At 38.0% G+C, this 19,642-nt stretch overlaps 1 protein-coding gene and 1 long non-coding RNA gene across 3 annotated transcripts; both read right to left on the reverse strand.

Moving 5' to 3' along the window:
- Nucleotides 9,310-13,350, reverse strand: LOC109844806. Of its 2 annotated transcripts, none has more exons than XR_002248121.1 (3): nt 13,096-13,350; nt 12,690-12,833; nt 9,310-9,697 (listed from the first exon to the last, which is right to left on the reverse strand). It is a non-coding gene; the product is annotated as an uncharacterized LOC109844806 (long non-coding RNA). The 2 variants fall into 2 exon arrangements; XR_002248122.1 differs by lacking the exon at nt 9,310-9,697 and adding an exon at nt 9,713-10,692.
- LOC109845132 (SPX domain-containing protein 1-like) lies at nt 14,071-17,263 on the reverse strand. Its single transcript, XM_020414343.1, has 3 exons — nt 16,885-17,263; nt 16,480-16,609; nt 14,071-14,739 (listed from the first exon to the last, which is right to left on the reverse strand). Exons 1-3 carry the CDS (start codon nt 17,152-17,154, stop codon nt 14,285-14,287), a joined length of 855 nt encoding a protein of 284 aa, XP_020269932.1. The 5' UTR covers nt 17,155-17,263; the 3' UTR covers nt 14,071-14,284.

Raw genomic sequence — 19,642 nt, forward strand, 5'->3', positions numbered from 1 at the left:
AATAATATATTTTTCTAAAAAATAATATATTTTTGAATAATATATTTTTTGAATAATATATATTTAAAATAATATAATTTCTAGAAATAATATATTTTTTAAAATAATATTTTTTTTTAAATAATATATTTTTTAAAATAATATATAATTTCTAAAAATAATATAATTTTCTAAAATAATATATTTTTTAAAAATATATAAATTTTCTAAATTAATATTTTTTAAAAATAATATATATTTTTAATAATATATTAAAATAATATATTTTTTGAATAATATATTATTGAATAATATATATTTTTTAATAATATATATTTAAAATAATATAATTTTCTAAAAATATTATATATTTAAAATAATATATTTTTGAACAATATATTTTTTAAAATAATATATTTTTGATTAATGTATTTTAAATAATATAATTTTCTAAAAATAATATATATTTTAAATGATATATTATATTATTTTTTAAAAATAAATTATTTTAAAAAATAAATTATTTTTTAAAAAATAAATTATTTTTTAAAAATAAATTATTTTTAAAAAATAAATTATTTTTAAAATATATTATTTTAAAATATCATTATTTTTAAAAAATATATTATTTTTTAAAAATATATTATTTTTAAAAATATTTTAGGGTTGCATATGTTAAGTTATAAGCATAATCAAAGCAGCTGCAACTATAAGTTGTAAATTTAAATTTTAAACCAAACAATTACAATTGTAGTTGCACTGTAAGAGAGTTGCAACGTCGTCAGTTGCTGCAAGTACACTGCACGTTGCAACTCTAGTGCAAAAACCAAACGCCACCTAATGTTTACCTGCAAATTTTACGCTTGTATGTGATATAACGAACTTGAGCCTAAATGGATTCTGGACTTGCCATAAAAATCAAGTTTTATTGTCCAAAGGCACGATTCACGAACAATTAAACATGCAGGATCTAAATTGGCCAAATGATGATAAAAGAGCAAACAAGAAGCATCTTAAAACATATGTCTCACCTTTATGATCACATAAACATTTTCCACCGCCGAATAAAACCAACTGGACGATTTTTTTGGCTTTTCAAGCAAAATATACGACTGTGTTTAGGAATTAAACGCCGAAATCTCCTAATGCAACGAAAACCGCAGAAAGAGAAATACACAAGATTTAACGAGTTCACGCAACTGCGCTACGTCTCGGAGCCACACAGTCAATTTCTTTATTAATCTAATCAAGAATTACAATCAAGAGCAATCCCTAAACTAGGATGCTCTCAATGAACCTGGCTACAGTGTTAATACCACTTCATAAAATCCCTTTTACCTCTTTTCTCTCTTCTTGAAATCCCTTTTCAAAAACTGTTGAAAAGTTGGGATTCAAATCGTTGCTGCGATTTTGAGAAAGCGAACGCTCCTGCGTTAAATGGGATCCGCCGCAAGGAAGAACAAAGGTGGAAAAAAGGGCAACAACCCTAGATTTGGGGCGTGCTGTATTTATAAGAGGGGGGTGACAGGCTGGCGACAGCCTGTTCGGCCAGCGATTCTGCTTCGGACCGCGGACATGGAGCCTAGACGGCCCGAGGTCGGTGCTAAAACACGAGGGTCGCGTCAACACCGAGGTGCGTCAGCCAAAAACGAGCCATCGGTCGCGCTGAGGAGTTCGCCGTCCGACTCCGCCATGTGCCTGCATCAATCTGGAGCTCGTCGGAGCTCCTCCGCCGTCGTAGGTTGGTATCCACCCCCAACCTAACAATCTCCCACTTGGAGACCAAACCGACGCCAACAGGCTATCCCATCAATATCCTTCCCCTGTGTGGCTCCGCCCTCATCATCTATGCATGAAGGCCAACTGAAGTTGCGCACAACTTCAGTTTCTGAAAGGTCGCTGCCTTTGTCAACATATCCGCTGGATCCTTTCTTCTTTGGATATTCTATTGAAATCCTTTGACAACTCGTCGGGCTCTGTATCTTCTGGAACCACCCTGTTCTTTTTTTACTTGATACACTCACTCGTTGTGACGTGCCTTCTTCCCTATGGGCAACTCAGCTAGTCCCCATGTCTGATTGGAGATCAGAGATTTCTTCTCTTCTTTCGCAGCAAACTCCCACTTGCTCGCATCTCCACTCTGACAAGCTTCATCAAAGCTTTCAGACTCTCCTCCATTTGTCAGCAACATATAATTCATGTATCTGTTGTTAGGCACATGAGGACGAGTACTTCTCCTCAATATCGGAGCTGGTGCGTCGGGCTCCTGCGCACCGTTCTGTCCAACAGGCTCTTCTGGCTGAGGACCTTCTGCATTGGGTTCTTCAGAGAGGTTATCTGGGACATCATCTGCATCTACAAATGTTGACTCGCTCTCTGAGTTACTGGAATCTGTCTTGTGCATGTCCTTGTACATCACCTTCTCGTTGAACGTCACATCTCTACACCTGATCACCTTCTTGTTTTCGTTGTCCCAAATGCGGTAGCCGAACTCGTCTTCACCATACCCGATGAATGTGCATTTCTTAGACTTGGGATCAGGCTCATTTCTACCTTGATCACTTATATGCACATAAGCTACACAACCGAAAACTTTAAGATGTGAGAGGGTTACCTCCTTTCCGCACCATACCTCTTCTGGTATTCTGTGCTCCAATGGAACCGATGGACCTCGGTTGATCAAGTAAGCTGCTGTGTTGACTGCTTCTGCCCAGAACTGCTTCGGTAGACCTGACTGCGTCCGAATGCTTCTGGCTCTCTCTGTCAACGTCCTATTCATGCGCTCAGCCACACCATTGTGCTGAGGCGTGCCGGGCACGGTCCTCTCCATTCTGATACCGTGCTCATAACAGAACTTCTTGAATCTGGTGTCTTCATACTCACCACCATTGTCTGTTCTGAGTTTCTTTACCCTCAAACCGGTCTCTTTCTCGACCATGGCTTTCCATCTTCTGAAAGCCTCAAACACTTCTGACTTTTTCTTCAGAAAGTAGACCCATACTTTCCGAGTGTGATCATTAATAAAAGTCACGAAGTAGTGTTTCCCACCAATCGACGCGGTGGTTGTTGGTCCCCAAACATCCGAGTGAACAAGCTCTAGCTTCTGCTTCCTAGGGGGGCTGCCACTTGTCTGAAAGCTGACTCTCTTCTGCTTTCCAAGTATGCATTCTTCACACACATCAATCTCTACTGATTGTAAACCTGGGAGTTTTCTCTTTGTGTGCATAACCTTCATCCCCTTTTCACTCATATGACCGAGTCTCTGGTGCCACAGCTTTGAAGTCTCATTGCATGCCGCAACTGAGATCGAACAACGTGCACCCGCTGTCATATACAGGGTACCAGTCTTCCTGCCCCTGGCAATCGTCATTGCGCCTTTCGAAATCCTCCAGTCATCGCCATGGAAAGTCATCGTGTAGCCTTCACTAGCCAGCTGGCTTACTGAGATTAAGTTCCTCTTCAGGTCGGGAATATACCTGACATCCTTCAGCTCCCATACTGACCCATTCAGCTTAATCTTCACTACACCTTTGCCAATAATGGCACATGCTTGATCGTCACCAAGATATACATTTCCAAGGTTTCCGGGGATATACTTCTCGAGGAATTCTTTCTGAGAAGTAGCATGGAATGATGCTCCCGAGTCCAACACCCAAGACTCCTCCTTGCTCTCCAAAGAGCATATCAGCGCATCATCTCCTCCTGAGGTGGAGGCAACGTTCACATCTGCATTTGCCTCCCACTCCTCCCGTGCACTCCTGCACTGATTCTTGTAGTGCCCGGTTTTCCCGCACTTCCAACACTCGATAGCCTTCGAACTGTTGGGATTTCTGGATTTGGATCTCCTATCATCTGATCCATTTCCTCTGGTTAAACTTTTACCTCTTGACTCTGTATGCAATACTGAAGAGGTTGTAGCTTCACCCGACTCTCTCCGTCGGATCTCCTCACTGAGAACCAGATCACGAACGTCGTCAAACTTCAACTTATTGCTTCCCGATGAGCTACTCACAGCTGTGACCGTAGCGTTCCAACTCTCTGGTAGGGAAGACAAAAGGATCAACGCTCGAACTTCCTCATCAAACTCAATATCAACTGAACTCAATTGGGTCGTGACTGTATTGAGTTCATTGAGATGATGTGCTACCGATGCACCTTCCGCCATTCGCAGATTAAACAACCGCCTCATCAAATGGACTTTATTTGAGGCTGATGACTTCTCATACATATTTGAGAGTGCTGCCATAAGACCCGCCGTGATCTTCTCCTTTGCAATGTTAAAAGCAACATTACGGGTTAACATCAAACGAATAACCCCGAGGGTTTTTCTGCCCAGAAGATTCCAATCTTCTTCCTTCATACCCTCCGGCTTCTTCCCCGAGAGAGGTTGATACAGATTTTTCTGATACAGATAATCCTCTATCTGTATTTTCCAGAATCCAAAATCTGATCCATCAAACTTTTCTATTCTCACCTTTCCTTCATCTGCAGCCATGGCTCCCACTTGAATCTGACTTCCTCTAGATCGTTTCACGCTCTGATACCAGTTGTTAGGAATTAAACGCCGAAATCTCTAATGCAACGAAAACGCAGAATAGAGAACAGTACACAAGATTTAACGAGGTTCAGCAACTGCCTACGTCCTCGGGAGCCACACAGTCAATTTCTTATTAATCTAACAAGAAATTACAAATCAAGAGCAAATCCCTAAACTAGGATCTCTCAAATTGAACACTGTAGCTACAGTGTTAATACCCACTATAAAATCTCAAAACACTGTTGAAAAGCTGGGATTAAAATCGCTGCTGCGATTTGAGAAAGGAACGCTCCTGCGTTAAATGGGATCCGCCGCCAAGGAAGAACAAAGGGGGAAAAAAAGACAGCAAACCCTAGGATCGGGGTTGCTTATTTATAGAGGGGGATGACAGGCTGGCGACAGCCTGTCGCCAGCGATCTGCTCGGACGCGAGCATGGGAGGTCTGGACGCCGAGGTCGGTGCCAAAAACACCGAGGGTCGCGTCAACACCGAGGGTCGCGTCAGCACAAAAACGACCATCGCGTTCGCCTGAGGGGAGTTCGCCGTCGACTCCGCCACTGTCGCCTACGTCATCCTGGACCTCGTCGGAGCTCCTCCGCCGGCGGAGGTTGGTATCCACCCCCAACCTAACAAACTGCCTTCAAAAACTTTCAAGCATCCTATATTAGCCAAACAAACTGCTGCTTAAAAAAGAGATAGAGCACATACCTACTAGTGCTACAAGATCATGCACATTCAATCTGTTCGCTAAAAACTTTTGCAACTGAACAGCAACAGAAGCAGTACATAATGGTAAGCTTGTAGTCTCTGATGAAAATGAAGTTCTTCCATCACGCCTTCCCAGCAGTACCGACCAACTCGGTCCACTGGTCAGGTCCACAGAGTCGTGAGCAGCCAATGCAAGGATATCAGTAGAGGGACAACCCCAGGAGACACAGCCTCTACTGAGATTTTGCGTTGCCTACAACTTCAAATCCACTGAGCCTGGTGGTCCTCCCAGCAGAAGTTTCAGAAATCATAACCGAACCATTACAACCAAATATTAAAACATATATTAAAACAGCAAATGTAAAGGAATATTAAGAGTAAATTTCACAAAACTACCAAAAACTTTGGGTGATTTGCAGAAAACTATCATACAGTTTTTTTTATTAGACAGAACTACCACAAACTTTTTCACTAAATGATCATGCCTAGTGGCAGTTATAGTAAGTTGTCCCTTGCTTTGCATGTGGCATGTTTGGGACAATTTTTCGCTTAGTGCTTTACATGCTTCTACATCATCCTTATGAACTTTGTATGTTGATAGGTATAAATAAGTGTAGTCTAGACCTTTTATCCAAGATGTTGTGCTGTTAGCAACATTTTCAATAGTTTACATACTTTTCTGCAGTGTTAAAAAGTTCATGGTAGTTTTCTCTGAACAAAAATTTTATGCTAGTTCTGTGCAAAAGTTCATGGTAGTTTTGTGAAATTTACCCAAATATTAAAGTGGACTGTACTGGACAAACCTGAACAGACAATCACGGAAGTGAAGTCTGAGCAAGCCGGCCGCCGTGCTTCCGTCTTTGTTGAAGTGTTTCTCAACAGTGGATCTCACACTAGCCTCACTATTGGGGCATGATGAATAATAGAGATTGGTTCGAAGACCCCCATGAGCACAAGCTGAGAAGAAGCCCACGAGGACCATCAGAAATGAAACCCAGGAGAAAGCTGCCATCTTTTTTTATTTTTGTAATTGCTTAGTGTTAATACTACTGCCTTACACTTAGTAAGTATTTATATACACAGGTTGTACATCCATTGACACGCTTTCTTTACGTATGTTGTGATAATAGATCAAGCACTCTGCATAAAATCAGTAGTGGCACTGCATAAAAGTGCAACTGTGTTTTTAAATTCTATACAGCTTACTTTTATTCTAGCATTACAAGTTTGACAAACTTCAAGCACTTTGCCTTTATATCTAACTTTGGACTCTGCTCTTTGATCATCTTTAATTAATCTATATAAACTTTCAATAGCAGCACAGATGCATGATGCACTATTATGAAGATCAATTGTACCAAAAGAGTAGACATACGCGGATGGATATTGATGTCAGATCTGTTATTATCCATGTCATATTCATACACACAATATTTGAATAACATGTAAAACTAAGGACTATGATATACCATTTTTTTAGAAAAACCAAGAAGCAATATTTTAAAATACAATTTTATGTCTAACTGTGTTAAACCATCAACATTTAAAATTTAAAATCCAAACTTTAAAACTGATAGCATGTGTAAGAATCTGAATCAAGTTCAGTGAGAGAAGGCTAACTTCTTAAGAAATGGCTAAATATTATGTTGTAGTTACATATTACATTACAGTAGGAACTTTTCTGCAAATTGTACAACTATTAGTATTTATGGTAATAATTAAGGGAGAGAATTTTTTTTTCTTCTACTCCTTATTCTCCCAATTCCTAATATCAACGAATAATATATAAGAGCTCAGAATATCAATTAGCGAGTATTTCTCTTCATTTTATTTGTCCTGTAACAAGTTTTGGCGATCCTGATAAAAAATGCACCAAGTTTGGGTCATGACTTGGAGGGATAGAGTGAATTGCCATCATTATCTAAAATTGTAAGGAGGTATTACTTCACTTGATGGGATAGAATTTAGTTAAGTGGAAGTAACAACGAGAGCAGAATGTTTGAATGTGGTCAAATAGGAATACCCTCAAGCTTTCGCCAACCATCAAGGCTCTGGTGCTTAATGAGTAAGATCACTTTAATAACTTTTTTCCTGGAGAGAGAAGGTTTAATATCGTTTTTAATCCATTGTTAATACTACTTCCTTGTCATTATTTTATTTAACCTTAGATGTGATTTTGGCATATATTTCCGTGATGAAACCTGTAAGAATTCTCAAATAAATAAAATCAGATATAAATTTTATCTTTCATTTTACGTGTTCAATGATACTTTTGTTAGTTATGCGCATTTGAAAGCAAATTCACTGACCAAGATATAAAAATTGATACATACATAGAATCCATTTTCAAGAGCTGAATCATTCTGAAAATGATTCCGTATTATCTGATTTTGAAGGTGAAATTTTTGCAGAACAAGGGATAGATAGTGAGTGCTAATGTTTCCAAGTGGCCTCACCAAGGTAAGCATACAAACTACACTACAACATACATTTTCTATTAGACAGATGATCCTAATATGCACATGATACTTATCATGCAGAACGAAAAGGCAAATCTAACAAGTGACAATTGCAAAAGATAACAGAAATATAAGAATAGTACTTGTCAGAACGCCACAAGAACAGAACATCGTGAATACAGGATAATCATCCTTGTGCAGTTGTGCACAAGTATGATCACTCCTAGCTAGCCATAGAAGTTTTACAGAGTATTCTAATAACCCACACAATGATTCTGAGGAAGTCATGCTAGTTCAAAACATGCTATGTGCAAAAAAAAAAAGATCAGACTTCTGCATCCCGGTAAGTTTTCAAGACAAAAAAGTGTCAATTATAAAGTAAAGACTCAAGTTACTCAAGAAATTTTGTCAATAATATTATATACATGAGACAATGAACTTCACAAGCTTGAAATATAGCCATAAAAAGAAAATCCTAACCCAGACGCACTGCTCTGTATATAGGCATTCTTCTTCTTGTTTGGAGAAAATACAATGTATAGACTGTTGGGAATTTAACGCTGAAACCCCTAATGCAACAGAAACGCAGTATAGAAAAAGTACACCAAGATTTAACGAGGTTCGGCAACTGCCTACGTCCTCGGGAGTCACACAGATAATTTCTTATTAATCAAACAAGAAATTACAATTTCGGAGCGGATCTCAAAACTGAGATTTCTCAAATAAACACTGTAGCTACAGTGTTAATAATCAAAGGGTATGAACCCTTTCAATTCTCACTTGAGAAAAATACCCCACAATTAAAACCCCTCTTTAATTTCTTCTCTCTCTTCTTAAATCCCCTCAACTACTGCCGTTGAAGATTGGGGAAATGTAAAAATCGCTTCTGCGATTTTAGGGCAGCCGCCGCCGCCAGAAGAAGAAAATCGGAGGAGGGAAGGAGAAGAACTTCAGCAGCAAAACCCTAGGCTGGGCCAGCGACCGCTTCGACGCCAGCTTCGCACGAACGCAGAGGTCGCTTCGACGCCAGCTTCGAGCCGAAGGCAGAGGTCGCTTCGACGCCATCTTCGCACGAACGCAGAGCTGAAAGGGGGAGGCGAACGCAGAGCTCGAGCCGTCAAAACGCCAAGGTCAGGTCAGCGTTCACCTGGGGGTTCTCCGTCGACTTCGCCTGCGTCAGGTCGTCGACAACCTCGCCTGGGCTTCGAGCTTCGTCGGAGCTCGTCGGAGCTCCTCGCCGGACATGGAGGTTGGTATCCACCCCCAAACTAACATAGACATTCAAATAAACTAAACACATTATGGGAACCAAGATTTGGTATCAATAAGAAGAGCCCAAATCCACTATTTGTTGCAAATATCTAAACCGTGGATGAAAATTTTACATGTAACTTGGATAGCACCTATTCTATTAATGTACCACAATTATAATTTGTCAACCACTTGGGATTGGTTGTTGCAATGGGGTTTCTTGGGGGAAAACTTAAGAACAGTTGTATTCACTCTCAGGCGAAAATATACTGACCTCATAGAGAATCATTTAACAGCAAAACTTTAGGCTAAAATATAGAGTGAAGACATCTTGTTTAACATCAAAGAGGGTTAATTTGAAGTACACAATCAACGTGACAATTATCATAAAGAATTGTATCAGCATCAAGATATAAATTCTTAGCAACAAAATACTTAATTTAGATTGTTAGCATACAATAATCGCGATGCATAACTCAAATTACAAGCACAACCATGAGAGAATGCTTGCCCAACCTACGTCTTCGACCGGTAAATGAGAATCCCTCCCTCAAATTATGATCAAAATTGGGGAAAGAAATGAGAATTCTAGTGTTGAAGTTTGGAAATGAGAATTCTAATGTTGAAGTTTGAACATCACCTGCTTGATTGGCAAAAACTAATTTGGAGCAGTGGTCGATCTGAGCGTGGCATCTTTTCGCGAGGCCATGCTAATCTTCTCTGTATCCTTCCTGTGTTATCCGATGTTTCCCAAGGGACACTCCTGCTAAGCACAGGTTTTAATAATAAAACTATTAACATCATGAAATCAGATGATGTGGGATAAAATCAGAAGTTGACCCAAATTATCCTTCTATTTGCTGGAGTTGGTATGTGCTCAATCCTGAAGGACTATTTATTCAACCAGTGTTTATCGGAGACGCCATAGAAGAGAATTAAAACCATACCAGGAAGCAATTAGGCCCCCTTTAGTGAAAGGTTATTCTTATAGAAAAATTATAATAAGATTATTTGTTATCATGGTATCTCCATTACGGCAACAATAACTTCCAGTATTAACTTTTCAGAAGAACGAAGCAGGCATTTGCTTAATTGGAATGGATTTATGCGTACATTAAAGACATCATACTCAGATGTGGAGAAATAAAAGATGATGATGGTATTTGCAAACCAAGAAGCCAAACAATAATAATAATAATAATAATAATAATAATAATAAGTGTGCAACCTTTTTCCCTAATATAACATGTATCCACCTGTATACTATTTGCTTTATATTATGGCTCCCTTGTACCAATGAAAGGTTAGCAAATCTTAATTATGTAACCAGTTAGACATTCCAAAAGTTTCCCAATATAAACTGGAATCTCAGACAACCAATCTCTTATTCAATACTCGCATCTTCTCAGTTAAACTTGGAATATTTCTTTTTAACTTCCCCTTGCTTCCCAGTATTCACCCCCATGCTGCTTGACCATGGCCTTCGGGAAATCATAGCTAATCCTCAAACCAAGCAACTCTCTAATGTTCCCAGCATAATTCCAGACAGTATGTTGTGTCGTGGCATCCTCCCAGAGACTCTGATCGGACTTCAGCACACCCTGTCATCCCTCCGATTATTGAAGTAGCTCGCATTGAAATCCGTCACGTTTCCAGCGTCCAGAGCAACATGCCCAAAGGCATAGCGGATCTGGCCGCAGAGGGATCGGAGTCGGGGCAAGAAGGATTGGCTGATGGTTGGGTCAGCATCGCCTTTGGCTATGAAGTTGTAAAGAGCGCATCAGGAGAAAAAGCAATTTGTTTGACCAATGGTGTGTGCATCTGAATGCAAAACATATATGTGAAGTTGTGAACATGTTAGCACGCACGATGGCTCAACGAAAAAATCAGTCCTTTTCTACTTTTTTCTACTAAGTACTAACTCTTCTCCATGTAATCAATTTCATCCAAAAGTTTCGACGGGTAGGTTCTGGCTCACAATGTATCTCGAGCAAACATCATATGGAAATGGCAGAAATAAGTGGGGATCAAGGAGTGAAACAGGACTGTGTCATTGAGGGACACTAATTAGGATCTGACCCATCCGGTTCTTTCTTTTGGGATTCAGGAACATGGTATATGTTGACTCTTGCTCTATCTTTGAAGAGAGCCATTGCTGACTGTATTCTGCTTTGACCTGTCCTTGGCTTTGTTAGTTTTATTTCCTTGTGTGCTGTTTTATTGTTACTTGAGATATTTGGTTAGATTCTTATTAATAAAACAACAAAGGGTAAGTGTACCAAACTTCTTTCTCAAAAAAAATTAGTGGGGTAAAATAGACATACTGAAACTTTAATGGCAATAATTGAATCAGGACCCCTTGAACCTATTGAAACCTATCGGCTAGTACTATATCAAAGAACCATTTTTGCGAACAAATTAATATAGTGGTTTATGGACTAATGATACATATCAAATAAATTTACCACGCTTCTATATCAAAGAACCATTTTTGCAAACAATTTAATATAGTGATTTATGAACTAATGATATATATCAAATAAATTTATCACCCGCAGATGGTTCCACTGTCACAAGGAACTAGGGAGTGCAATTAGAAGGGGTCGGTTATTAACCACTAGAAAACAATATTTGAAAATGTGGCATGGGTACCGGGAGCAAATTTGACCTGACATAAGTTTGTGCCGAGCATGGGTAGTCTTTGTTAACCAAATGCGGACTAGAAGTAACCCAAATTCCAACTTAAACCCACGGCTAACCCATCCTGTACTTGCATTGATATGTGTATGTAACTTGAAGTTTATTGCCAGTTCTAACTATATTTTTATAGCGTGCATGTGATGTAAAGAGTATAAGCTTTGGTTTCCATTCTCAAGATTCTTGTGAAATATGGTCAAGGATATGGGTAGTACATAGTACAGACACAATGTATGTATCTGTTGTATGTGTTAAACAATAAGGATTCAATCTGATATGGGTAGACATAAAATAAATACTAAAAAGTGAGAATATAATATGGCTATATATAATACAAAAACAATATAGGTATGCATGTACAACAACAACGATTGAACCTGATATGGGTACACACATAAAGCAAAGCACAAAAGGTTAGGATGCAATACGTAACAGATGCAGCATGATGAAATTACACGTCTCTGAGTATTAGTGCTGAATATTCTACAATATATGCAATTTTTGCAAGCTATCCTCATTAATAGTCACCTGAACAATTGCAATCTTCTTTTAGATATTGAATAAATTATATAAATGATATGTGTCTGCATAAAATAGAATTATAAATTTAAATGTGCAGACATTCATTTGATGATTTTTTAGTCGGTGGTTGATTAACGTAATCAGTTTATGTTATATTTTTGGAAATCCGGAGAATCGTATTCTTCATTAAGATATTGAACAAATTATAAATGTGCAATGCATCTACAATAAAATAGAATGTAAATTTCAATGTTTCAACATTCATTTCATGACTTACTTAGGCAGTGGTTCGTTTATGTGGCCGGTTAATAGTATGTTTTTGGGAAGCCCAGAACAAGTTAACATTTGTAGGATGTATCAAAATGAATATCTGACGTGTCGAGCACACAATTCAATACTATTGGTGCAAACTTTTCTAAGTGGCGTCAGTAGGTCAGCAAGTCAGTGTACATACACTACTATACGATGCAAAACTAAAAGGTAGACTTAACAATTGACAAATGCAAAGACAGAGGAAACATAAGAATAGTACATACAAGAATTCTAAAGGAACAGAACGTGATGAAAAATACTTCAGTGTGCAAAACCGCCACTGATCCATGACAGCAAGCACTGCGTCCTGTCGAGTATTCACTGCAAATACAATTTTTGGGATTGGCAGCAGCAATGAGGTTTTCTTTCTACAAAAAAAAAACTATGATTAATTGTATATCAGAGAAATTATTGAGGCAAAAATAAGGAGTGGAGACAGCATTCTCAGCATCAAAGACTTTTAAATTTGAAGTAAATAACCAAAACTGACGATACCAGAATTGTCCCAGGATGAAGATAACATCAAGCATTCAATTCTCAGAAAATATAAAAAACTAGATTTAGGCCGTGAGCATAAAATTATCACAGCGGTTACTCAAATTAGATCGAGCCAATGAAGAGGGTGCTCACCAGTATTAGGGTATAGACCAGAAAAGAGAACTCTTCACCTAATTTACGAGGCAATTTTAAAATTCTAGGGTTTGAAGATCGCAATAGACGAAGTTTGGGGGGGGATTTTTGAAGATTCTAGGGTTCGAGGGTCGCAATATCACCGGCGAGATTGCAAAAAAAATTTGGACCATTTCTCGATTTGTGCGTGTCATCCTTGCGCAGGGGCCATGCTAATCTTCTCTGTATCGTTCCAATTTTATCAGATGTCTCCGAAGAGACGCTTGCGCAGGGGCCATGCTAATCTTCTCTGTATCGTTCCAATTTTATCAGATGTCTCCGAAGAGACGATAAAGGGTAAAGAACGTTGCCATATTAAGGCTCTCAACTGTAGCCTTATCATCGATGTGGGACTAATTAGACGCCTTCCCATACTTCGGATGCTTTTGTGGGCCAGAATGGATCTATCTATGCCCAAATTTCGAAGTGACCCGCATTTAAGTAGTGAAACAAGCAAGGTAGGTCTCACTCGAGAAAAGGAGATCAAACTTTCCTAAAAGTACTGTATTAAAAGGATTGGTCCTCACAGTCTCACTTCCAGCCACAATTTTTTAGAACAACGAATCATGTGAGTTAAAATGGGAATTTTTTTTTTTTTGTACATAAAAATTGCAAGGAAACCATGTTCAACTCTGGAGAAATAAGTAGTTTCGACTATACTCGCATCCTGAGACGACTACTCAAAGGCAAGATAATTACGATATTAGCATAGAAAAACATACTCCTGGATATCCTCTTACGCTACCGACATTATACATAAAATACTATTTGGTCAATGACAATTGAGATCGACTATTCTTTATGAAGCAAAGAACATATCATATGCACCTTTTTCCTTATTTTAATGAAATCACCGATAAACCCAACGCAAACTGAATTACTGAATGCAATGAAACAAAAAGCAAGCCTCAGTGTTCAAAGAAACAAGAAAAACAATTAGCCATTCAAATTTTAAAGATCAAAAGTGCATGTGATAGTTATATTAAGATTTTGATAGTGTACATCCGAATACAAGTAAAACGTGAGATATAACCGTAAACAACAACAAAAAAGAAAATAGCATCAGTACCCTTTCTACAATATCAGCAACTTAGTTGCGATTGGATACAGGAGACTTGATGACAAATCGCAAGGCAAATCTTTCACATGGTTACTTTGCAAGTTGTTCTACCACAGGGACTTTATCCCAAATTCTCTCCTCAGCTTTACTGGTCTTCAATGGAGGCAGAGAAAACACGCTAACTGTTGAACTTCCGCTTCTAATCTCCTTCAAGACTCTCAAGGCCGAGACTGTGCTCTTCATGTATAAGCTTTCCATGTACTCGATCTCATCGAGATCTGGGAACTCTTCACTGACCAATGAGGATCTTGGTGGCTTTGATGGATTCTCGCCACTGTTGTTGCCTTCATCTTCTTCTTCGTGTTTGGGAGAGCTTGAAGGTTCGTTTATAGAGAAGAGGTGATCCAGCATGGATTCGCATTCTTTCACAAGCTTGTATAGAAGATCAGTGATGAAAAATGGCTGCTGAAGAACCTTTTGGATGAAGGGTAGCCTAATCAGTGCACCGGTTCTCTTGTCGTACTTCTTTAAAATCTTCACCAGACCTATTCACAGACCAAGGAAGATGAGCATAACCATGAAAGTAAACAGAAAGTAATAAGCATCGTGCTCAGGTAGCTATAGAGCTGGAGTAAGAACAATCAACCAAAACTTCAATGTTTCTACATATTTTCACTACTTCTTGTATGTTAAATTAAATTACAGACTAAAGTCAATTAAAGCCTAAGACCTTCTAGGTTTGAATGAAGAAGACAGATAAATCTCATCACCTTCACTAGGAGGAAAATCTTTAAACATGCTCAAGTAACTCTGGACCTACAACTCCCTCCATCACAAGCAAAAACTTTTGTATTCGAGTTCCCTATATGGAAAAGAATGAAACAAGACTTCCAAATACAAGGGACACATGTTATTCCTGCTTATCTCATTCATAGAAGTGAAGATGTTCCCAAGAGAAATACACACTGATACATTAGGTTTGCAGAAGTCATTGACTCACAGTGCTAATGTGACATCAAACTAGGAGAAAACGTTTCCTCCTGGATGCTAAACTCGTAGGGGGGAAATATAACACCCAGAGGGGAGAAAATTTCTCCTTTTGGCACCTCTTTCAAGATTTGAATCTATAACTACTCCTACCATAATCAAACACCTGACCAACTTGCTCTTAATTAGTTGATGGATTTTATTAGAAAGTTGGTGGGCCATGCTCACTGTTAGATGTAAGGCTAAAATTCCACGCCACAATCCCAAATCCACCGCCTAATACAATAATAATTGGAGAATCATCTCTTATGTTTGAGATATTCCCAAGAGGAAACCTGGCTACTATCCACCTATTTCTTAAAGTGCATTTGGCCAACCATATTACATTCGAACATGAACCAGAACATTATCACCGATGATTATGATCAGTTAAACATGCCAGTAGCATGACTACATAACCCCTTGATCTGTCTCCTATTGCGTGAGTTGCCTGATGGTGACCAGGTTGGAGTTCTAGAATTCAAGTACATATAAACTAATTATGTGTATGTGTGCACATAATTTACACATCCAATTTTATGGTAAGATGTTTGACAATGACAATAACGTGCGCACCACATGATGTGTGCACGATATACTTGTCGTGCGTGTAAATTATCGACAAGGTACAGAGTCACTCTGATATTTAGTAACAACAGGGTCTTTGAGGGAATATTAGAATCGAATAACATCACTTCTTTATGTGGGCCCCATGCAAGTTATTTGTCTACCGCGAATTGTGAGAAACAAGAAGTAAAATTTATTCGCATAAGTTATATAAGAAATTTCGTCATTGTGGTACCTATAAAAAGAATAGAATAGATGTTATTGGACCCATGTCGCAGGTTTTTTGTATTTAAATACAACCGAGGATGCAAAGGATTCGAAGACGGTACTGCTGTCATAGTCAAACATATTACCAGCGTGCGCCTGCTAGTTTCATTTGAAAGCTAGTGCGAATATGCCCCCAAGCTCCTCCTTGACAAAATTGTCAAAATGTTGGATGCAGCCATCGAGGTAGGAGTTCAAGAATCAAGCATATACAAATCACTGTTCTTCAACTATATCACAGTTCTCAACTTTCATGGTAAATTCTAATCAATAAAGGTCGTTAAGGAAACTAACATGATTATGTACCACTATCAAAGCTTTTCAGCTCAAATTTTCCTGCATGCTAAGACTTGGCAAGATGATATCTATAAAATTACTGGTCATAGCAAAATTTCACTGACAAAGTCACTAGTCGGAGCAAATTTTACCAGTATAATTGAGAGCACTGTAGTTCTCAAGAAGAACCATCTCCCCATGGAAGTCAACAATCTCCTTTCTCACCTTCATCAGCTCCTCCTTCGATTCTCGAATCGCCATCGCCACCAGCTCCTGCAGCTCCTGCAACCAAATCACAGCCCACCGTGTCAGCTCAAATCCACAGAAACCCAACGGAAGCACAAACATAACAACTTTGGCACATAAAAATTTGGGGTTTTTGAGATATCATTGCCCAATCTAATCAATTTTAACGTGCAAAGTTCAATGGTTCATTCTGAACCTTTGACAGGGCATAACAAATACAGAAAATCTCTACATGATGTTGAGTTTTGTGGACTTCTTTCGAAACAGAGAGATTTGGCGAAAATATCTCAAAACCCCCCTAAAAATTTCACCTTTTGCCGAATGATGTATTCCTCCTCCTTCTCAACAAAGAACACGTTGAACTTCTCAAGCTCGTCCTCAAGTGACCCCAGAAACTCCTCCTCCTCCCTCGTGACCTCGTAGCCACCGCCGGCTGCGGTCTTGGCGCGCTTCGCCGGACGATCACCGCCGGCGGCGATGAGCTTGAGCTTCTTCTTGAGGTCTTTGTAGGAGAGGAACTTGTCTCTCCACTCGGGTAGGGTTTCCTCTATCTGACTGCTCAGGCTCTTCCCGAACTTCATCGGAACCCTAATTTAGTTCTCAATTACAAAATTGGAGAAATGTCTTTTTGACGGTTAGAGGAAGAATCGAGGGAGAAGGGAGACGGTGATATAATAGAGGAGGAGGAGGCGGAGGAGAGAGAAAGAGAGAGAATATGCGGAGGAGAGAGAAAGGGAATATTCGATCGGTGATAGAGAGAGAAGGGATATTTGGGGTTTTATTCCGTTCCTTCTTACTTTTTTTCCCTTTTTTTTCCCCTCTTTTCCTTTGCGCGCGCGGTGGTGTCTGCCAACGGGCTGCCACGTGGCATTTTATCCTTTCGAACGTGGAAACTGTAGCCATTTTGAAGAAAAAAATATTTCCTTTTTGTAAACTAGATGTTATTCAAAATGCTTGTTAGAAATTAAAAATGCAGAAAAAATTTTGAATTAGACCTAATCCCAGTAAGATTTATAAAATAAACCTATTTTTATAATATTTATCAAGATAGACCTAGTTTCTGTCACGCTGGCTGGCTGAGACTAGGTTGATTTTAAAAAAAAATCGTAAACTCTACAGCCCTTGAAAATCTTGTAGAATCTAGCACACAACTTAACTCTACGGAATTGCTAATTCCGTGAAGTTTATACTTTTTTTTCAAAATCGACTAAGTTTTGCTAACGTGGTTGAGATTTGATCAATTTTGATAAATATTTTACAAGTAGATTGAAATTGATTAAAAATTTTTTGAAAAAAGTCTATTTCAAAATTTTGTCCTAAAAAATGCATATATCTAAGTATTTTAAAAATAAACTATCTAAATTATACATGAGTTAGATATGGATAATAATAGGAAGCTATAAAGTTACGATTTACGGACATACAAGAGGAATAATGTAGAAATTATTATGCATGTTGTGTTACTGCAATCAGTAATAGTTGTTTTATTAGCATAGTGTAGATTAGAAACAATAAATAGTGACAATTGCTTTTTACATTTAGGGTAAATATGGTTGATTTGTTCCCTCGTGTCACAAATTATGATGTAAATGTCTACATGACCGATACTGTACTATACTGATATTGGTGTGAGTCACGTAAGCAGCATGCCTAACTACAAATAATTTACAGAAAATACCAACAGACTCTTTTTCAGCATATGCTTGAGAATCTTTTATGTCACAAATCACTGTGATAAGAAAAACTGAAATCTTGATATTGGTTAGAAATACTAGTTATCATTGTTTTCTTCACTTAGAAAATCAGCGACTGACAATTTATCTGAGGGTGTATTTGGCAAACTCAGCTTAAAGCTGAGTCAGGACTGAACCCGACACGGGTTTGAATCTTTTTTTAATGGTAAAAACTGGGTTATGCCCAGTTTTTATTAGGCTAAAAATGAGATTAAATTTTGATACTTTTCTAAACCACCACCGTTCCCGTATGCCTCTTTTAGCACACGAGAATCAGATCAACTGAGAATAGAATAAATTAGAGAATGGTATGGAATGAGTGCGAGAATAGGATACTTATTTTAATTCTCACGTTTCAATGCGATTAGTAATGAAGTGAGGATGAAAATTCATTTTACTTTTGATATGGGTAATTAAAAAGAAATCATGACATATTTGATATTTAATTTAATTTTATTCTCAGGAACATTCATTCCGTACCGGCTCAATGGAAATGTCCATTAGCACAAAAAAGTGGGAATGTAGGAAAAGTGGGAATGACCATTTTAGTTTTAAAAATGGTGTCATGTTTGGTGTACATAAGGGGCTGTTCGTTTCGCAAAATAATTTGGGAAATCAAATAATAGGAAACCTATTTCCTATAATAATTGAGGTTGTTTGGTTGGTTTAAAAAGGAAGAAAATTATAGAATAGGAGATGAGATGAGATGAGTTGTCACCTTATTATTGGATGATGTGAGTGATTTAAAAAAAAAAAATTGTTTTGAAGTTGTTTGGTTGGTTAAAAAAATAAGGAAATGAATTGGAGATATATTATTGAATGATGTTTTGAGGTTGTTTGTGTTTGGTTCATTTTTAAAAATAAGAAAATAGATGAGATGCGATGAGTTGGAGGTATATTATTGGATGATGTGACACATACTTAAGGAAATCAATTTCTTGTTTTTTTTAGGAAATTGATGGAAATGAATGTTTAATGAGATGAGATGAGTTGTCACGATATTATTAGATGATGTGTGTGATTTTTAGGAAATGGATGGAAAGGAATGTTTAATGGATGGAAAGGAATGTTTAATGAGATTAGATGTGGTGAGTTGGATGATGTGACACATTTCTTGTGTTTGATTTATTTTTAAAGGTAAGAAAGGAGATGAAATGAGATGAGTTGGAGGATAAAAATAATATTTTATTAGATGTTGTGGGTGAGTTTTAGGGATGAAAATGGATAAAAATATTATTTTATTGATTTCCTTGTACCGATTTTATTTTCTTTAATTTTAGGAAACCAACCAAACGGACCCTAAATGAAAATTGGAAATGAGCATTTCATTCCTACT

The sequence above is a fragment of the Asparagus officinalis genome, chromosome 6, assembly GCF_001876935.1.
Source record: "Asparagus officinalis chromosome 6, Aspof.V1, whole genome shotgun sequence".
Classification (NCBI taxonomy): domain Eukaryota; kingdom Viridiplantae; phylum Streptophyta; class Magnoliopsida; order Asparagales; family Asparagaceae; genus Asparagus; species Asparagus officinalis.

Bases quoted from the DNA above. Each gene is read 5' to 3' on its own strand.
- LOC109845132 (XM_020414343.1), bottom strand. From the start codon at position 17,154: ATGAAGTTCGGGAAGAGCCTGAGCAGTCAGATAGAGGAAACCCTACCC. The intron at 16,610-16,884 runs GTGAAATTTTTA...ATTTGGTTGCAG, and splicing joins AATACATCATTCGGCAAAAG to GAGCTGCAGGAGCTGGTGGC. The intron at 14,740-16,479 runs GTAAAATTTGCT...GTCTGTGAATAG, and splicing joins CAGTGCTCTCAATTATACTG to GTCTGGTGAAGATTTTAAAG.